The sequence below is a fragment of the Ascaphus truei genome, chromosome 4 (genome assembly GCF_040206685.1).
Source record: "Ascaphus truei isolate aAscTru1 chromosome 4, aAscTru1.hap1, whole genome shotgun sequence".
Taxonomy (NCBI): Eukaryota; Metazoa; Chordata; class Amphibia; order Anura; family Ascaphidae; genus Ascaphus; species Ascaphus truei.
Genome location: NC_134486.1, coordinates 11,523,563 through 11,529,562, shown reverse-complemented (window position 1 = coordinate 11,529,562; position 6,000 = coordinate 11,523,563). Strand labels below are relative to the sequence as shown.

The window sequence follows — 6,000 nt, the reverse complement described above, 5'->3', positions numbered from 1 at the left end:
GATATAACACACACTTCCACATGCCCCTATTGTATCATGTTATAATGATATGTAATGATATAACACACACTTCCACATGCCCCTATTGTATCATGTTATAATGATATGTAATGATATAACACACACTTCCACATGCTCCTATTGTATCATGTTATAATGATATGTAATGATATAACACACACTTCCACATGCCCCTATTGTATCATGTTATAATGATATGTAATGATATAACACACACTTCCACATGCCCCTATTGTATCATGTTATAATGATATGTAATGATATAACACACACTTCCACATGCCTCTATTGTATCTTGTTATAATGTAATGATATAACACACACTTCCACATGCCGCTATTGTATCATGTTATAATGATATGTAATGATATAACACACACTTCCACATGCCCCTATTGTATCATGTTGTAATGTAATGATATAACACACAATTCCACATGCCCCTATTGTATCATGTTATAATGATATGTAATGATATAACACACACTTCCACATGCCCCTATTGTATCATGTTATAATGATATGTAATGATATAACACACACTTCCACATGCCCCTATTGTATCATGTTATAATGATATGTAATGATATAACACACACTTCCACATGCTCCTATTTTATCATGTTATAATGTAATGATATAACACACACTTCCACATGCCCCTATTGTATCATGTTATAATGATATGTAATGATATAACACACACTTCCACATGCCCCTATTGTATCATGTTATAATGATATGTAATGATATAACACACACTTCCACATGCCCCTATTGTATCATGTTATAATGATATGTAATGATATAACACACACTTCCACATGCCCCTATTGTATCATGTTATAATGTAATGATATAACACACACTTCCACATGCCCCTATTGTATCATGTTATAATGATATGTAATGATATAACACACACTTCCACATGCCCCTATTGTATCATGTTATAATGATATGTAATGATATAACACACACTTCCACATGCCCCTATTGTATCATGTTATAATGATATGTAATGATATAACACACACTTCCACATGCCCCATTGTATCATGTTATAATGTAATGATATAACACACACTTCCACATGCCCCTATTGTATCATGTTATAATGTAATGATATAACACACACTTCCACATGCCCCTATTGTATCATGTTATAATGATATGTAATGATATAACACACACTTCCACATGCCCCATTGTATAATGTTATAATGATATGTAATGATATAACACACACTTCCACATGCCCATTGTATCATGTTATAATGTAATGATATAACACACACTTCCACATGCCCCTATTGTATCATGTTTATAATGTAATGATATAACACACACTTCCACATGGCCCCTATTGTATCATGTTATAATGTAATGATATAACACACACTTCCACATGCCCCTATTGTATCATGTTATAATGTAATGATATAACACACACTTCCACATGATCCTATTTGATGTGTTTGTGTCGGATCCTATTTGATGTGTTTGTGTCGCACAATGGGCGCTAATATATAATATATAGTGAGGTGTAGGTTAATGCGCAGTTATCGATGATGCAGCTTCTATTCAAGTCATTGGAGATTGCTGTGTCAGCTGTCATGGATTTCCTGTGAATCTCTGATTTAAGGCCGGCCCCAATCCTTCTTAGTATCAGAGTCTCGTACGTTTCAGTGCATTCTCATGGATCGCAACCATCAGTTCCACTGTGCCCATGTTTTTGGTCCAGGAACTCCGAATCTCACTGATTGCGGTCCTTGGAGATTGATTGACTTCACTGGCAGGGAGGGGGTTAACGCAGGGATCGGCAAGTTCAGTTCTCAATGGCCACCAACAGGTTGGGTTTTCAGGGTATCCCTGCTTCAGCACAGGTGGCTCGGTAATCAGTGGCTCGGTAATCAGTGGCTCAGTCTTTGACCGAGCCACCTGTGCTGAAGCAGGGATATCCTTAAAAGAGCCCAGGTTTTCAGGATATCCCTGGTTCAGCACAGGTGCTCAATCAGTGGCTCAGTAATCCGTGGCTCAGTGTTTGACCGAGCCACTCATAGATATGAGCCCCTGTGCTGAAGCAGGGATATCCTGAAAACATGACCTATTGGTGCTCTTGAGGACTGGCATTGCCCACCTCTGTCCAGATCCTTGCCAGCCCATGCCATTGAGAGCCAGTCCCACATCTTTCATTCTGCCTGGCGTCCCCATTGCATTGAGTTGTCTGAGCCTGTCCCTGGTTATATGGAGCAAGGTCTTCTGTACAACAGTGACAACTCAGTGAATGCTCCAGCAAAAAGGAGTCTGCATTATACATGAGCAATGTCAGTGGCACTGCCTTTAATCAGCTGAGAACTACAGCCCCCAGAATTCCTCCGCAGGAGAACAGCACATATCCCATGGGACGGAGGAGCTCCGCCTCTGGTGGGTTGCTTGTGATATGACAGAGAAGGCTGATGTGTGTATGTTGTTCTGTTATCTGACTGCCTGTTTTCCTCTGCCAGCAGATCATTCAGTGGAAGCATCTCTCCCCCCCCCCCCCTCTCCTTCTCTCCTCCCCAGAGCGATACAGCAGCAGCAGCAGCAGCAGCAGCAGCAGCATCATTCCCAGATCCCTCCCCATCCTCTGTCCCCGTTTTCCTCTGTCATTCTCACAGACAGCGGCCGCACTGCAATGAATGAGCATCCACAGCTGAAAACAAGACTAGGCGTTTCCACGACCTCTCAGGAACCACAGAGAGGATTATCTCCCAGATCTGACAGCGGTACCTCCTACCCCCTGCCCTTTTCTACATGATATCCTTTTATTGTTAATATATTATTTTTTTGCGCAGGATATAGCAGCGGTCCACATCGCTTGGCTCCTTTTGTACTGAGAAGGGACTGCATTGCTTTGCATGCATCTCAGGGATGGTGTGCAATGGATATTCTGCAATTTGTAAGGAGCCGATGCCAGGGGATTATGCCAATTAAATCCTTCATCTCGGCAAAGAAAAGGTGAAGCATCCGGCAGAAAAAACCCCAATATATATATATATACAATCTACCGAGGCATATGTGCATCTGAAAAATATTCTGTGTGTCTGTGTGTTCCTAGGTGAGCTGCCTGGAATAAACAAGAGCACCAGACAGACACAGAAGTGGAGGGGGGCAGCAAGATGTGCAGTAAAACCAAGAGCAGCGAGGCACTGAAGGTGGTGGTACGATGCCGCCCCACCAACAGGAAAGAAGAAGCAGCCGGGTACAACAAGATTGTGTCTATGGACGTGAAGCTGGGGCAGGTGACCATCCAGCATCCCCGAGCGTCTCCTGGGGAACTGCCCAAAACATTCACGTTTGACGCTGTGTACGATGCCAACTCCAAGCAAGCTGACTTGTACGACGAGACTGTCAGGCCCCTTATAGATTCCGTGTTGCAGGGCTTCAATGGGACCATCTTTGCTTACGGGCAGACTGGCACGGGGAAGACTTACACCATGCAAGGTGTTTGGGCCGAGTCGGAGAAAAAGGGGGTGATCCCCAACTCCTTTGACCATATTTTCACCCATATCTCACGGTCCCAAAACCAGCAGTACCTGGTGAGGGCCTCTTACCTGGAGATCTACCAGGAGGAGATCAGAGACCTCTTGTGCAAGGACCAGAACAGGAAGCTGGAGCTTAAGGAGAATCCTGAGTCAGGGGTTTATATCAAGGACCTCTCTTCGTTCGTGACCAAAAATGTGAAGGAGATAGAGCATGTCATGAACTTAGGCAACCAGTCCCGATCCGTTGCCAGCACCAACATGAACGAGCACAGCTCCAGATCTCATGCCATCTTTGTCATCACAGTGGAGTGCAGTGAAACAGGCGTAGATGGCGAAGAGCACATCAGAGTGGGGAAACTCAACCTGGTAGACTTGGCTGGCAGTGAGCGACAGAGCAAAACGGGGATGAACGGTGAGAGGCCCAAGGAGGCTTCAAAAATTAATCTCTCACTTTCAGCTCTTGGTAATGTGATATCAGCGCTGGTGGATGGCAAGAGCACCCACACCCCTTACAGAGACTCCAAGCTAACCCGCTTGCTCCAGGACTCTCTGGGTGGTAATGCCAAGACCATCATGGTGGCCACAATGGGCCCAGCATCTCACCACTATGATGAGACCTTGTCAACTCTCAGGTTTGCCAACAGGGCCAAGAACATCAAGAACAAACCCAGAATCAATGAAGATCCGAAGGACACCTTGTTGAGGGAGTTCCAGGAGGAGATTGCCAGGCTGAAGGCCCAGCTGGAAAAGCGAGGGATGCTGAGCAAGAAGAGGAGGAGGAACAGCCGCAGGAAAAGGTCAGGAGACTGGGAGGGTGCTCTGGACACAGAGACAGAGGAAGAGAATGATAATAACCTAATTGAGAAGAACATTGGGAGTTACCTGAAGGAGCAGGCTGAGAGGCTGGAGCAGGAGAAGGCCGCCATTCAGGACGACCACAGCTTGCTGGCTGAAGAGAAACTGAAGCTGATCGAGGAGAAGGAGAAGATGATGGAAGATCTGACCAAGGAACAAGAGGCCACAGAGCTGCTGGCTGTAAAATTTAAGGTAAGTCCTACTGACTCCTGAATAAAGATGTATTTGTTGGTACTTCTGTTAAAGCAGCAATTCGTGCTGCTGCTTTCTTTGTTACACACATATATATTCTATATTACTGGAAACAAGGGCTCCCTCAAAGCCGAACTGCGGTACCCAAACCTACAGGAACCCCATGGTTCCTAAGATATTTCATTTTTAAGTTCCCTTAGAACAATTCTTGTCCGGGAGAAACAATATGGCCGCCGAGGTCAGCCTCACTCTAGCAGCCAATAGAAGGCTGTGACATCATTGTGAGATGACATTGCAGCTTTGGATTTGGTGACTCCCTAGTTTAAATACTTGATTTTGGGCGCTGCATAGTTTAGTATAAGGAGCCCACATTGGGTAAATCTATAGGGTGCGAAGCGGGGTCGTTCGGGCAGATATCTCTATCGCCTTCAATAGGGATTTTCAGCTGAAAACGGCCATTTAGGAGTTTATACTGTAGAATAAGGCCAGATTCAGACACCTTGGAATGTATTGAGCTACTGAGAATAGCCTGAGTGGTGACCCAGAAGTATTGAAGTTGCAGGCAGACATCTTGCTCTAACCCAGTCTGTGGGTAGTGGAAATAAAATATAAGCCTTCCGACAGGGGTAAGCGATATAACAGAGGTCTCAAACTCAGTCCTCAAGGGCCACCAACAGGCCAGGTTTTATGGATATCCCTGCTTCAGCACAGGTGGCTCAATCGAAGACTGTGCTGAAGCAGGGATATCCATAAAATCTGGCCTGTTGGTTGCCCTTAAGGACTGAGTTTGAGACCTCTGTTATATACTGTCCTGTCCTTCCCCTTATCTGCAACAAATGCCAGCAAAACATTGCTCTGCCGTTCCCTGCCAGCCTCTCTGCCAGCCTCCCTGCCAGCCTCTCTGCCAGCCTCTCTGCCAGCCTCCCTGCCAGCCTCCCTGCCATTCCCTGCCAGCCTCTCTGCCAGCCTCCCTGCCAGCCTCTCTGCCATTCCCTGCCAGCCTCTCTGCCAGCCTCCCTGCCAGCCTCTCTGCCAGCCTCCCTGCCAGCCTCTCTGCCAGCCTCCCTGCCAGCCTCTCTGCCAGCCTCTCTGCCAGCCTCTCTGCCAGCCTCCCTGCCAGCCTCTCTGCCAGCCTCTCTGCCAGCCTCTCTGCCAGCCTCTCTGCCAGCCTCTCTGCCAGCCTCTCTGCCAGTGACGGGGTTTCATTGCAGTAGCTCACTCACAGCAGCAGCGTAAAGCATTGTTATTCAGCCATCCTGCTCCGTGCCCCCGCACCCCGGCACTGCGCGTCACGTGATAGCCTGCTCCGTGCCCCCGCACCCCGGCACTGCGCGTCACGTGATAGCCTGCTCCGTGCCCCCGCACCCAGGCACTGCGCGTCACGTGATAGCCTGCTCCGTGCCAC

The 6,000-nt window shown here is 46.8% G+C and overlaps 1 protein-coding gene across 2 annotated transcripts in view; it reads left to right on the top strand.

Annotated features, from left to right (window-relative positions):
• Positions 1–2,474: 2,474 nt before the first annotated feature.
• KIF3C (kinesin family member 3C) overlaps positions 2,475–6,000 on the top strand; it is a 132,094-nt gene continuing 128,568 nt past the window's right edge. The window contains exons 1-2 of one of the 2 annotated variants that reach the window (XM_075595341.1): positions 2,475–3,021; positions 3,122–4,595. In XM_075595341.1, coding sequence (XP_075451456.1) covers positions 3,183–4,595 — 1,413 coding nt within the window. In that variant the 5' untranslated portion in view covers positions 2,475–3,021; positions 3,122–3,182. Of the gene's footprint in view, positions 4,596–6,000 lie in introns of both variants that reach the window. The other variant, XM_075595340.1, reaches the window with a different exon arrangement.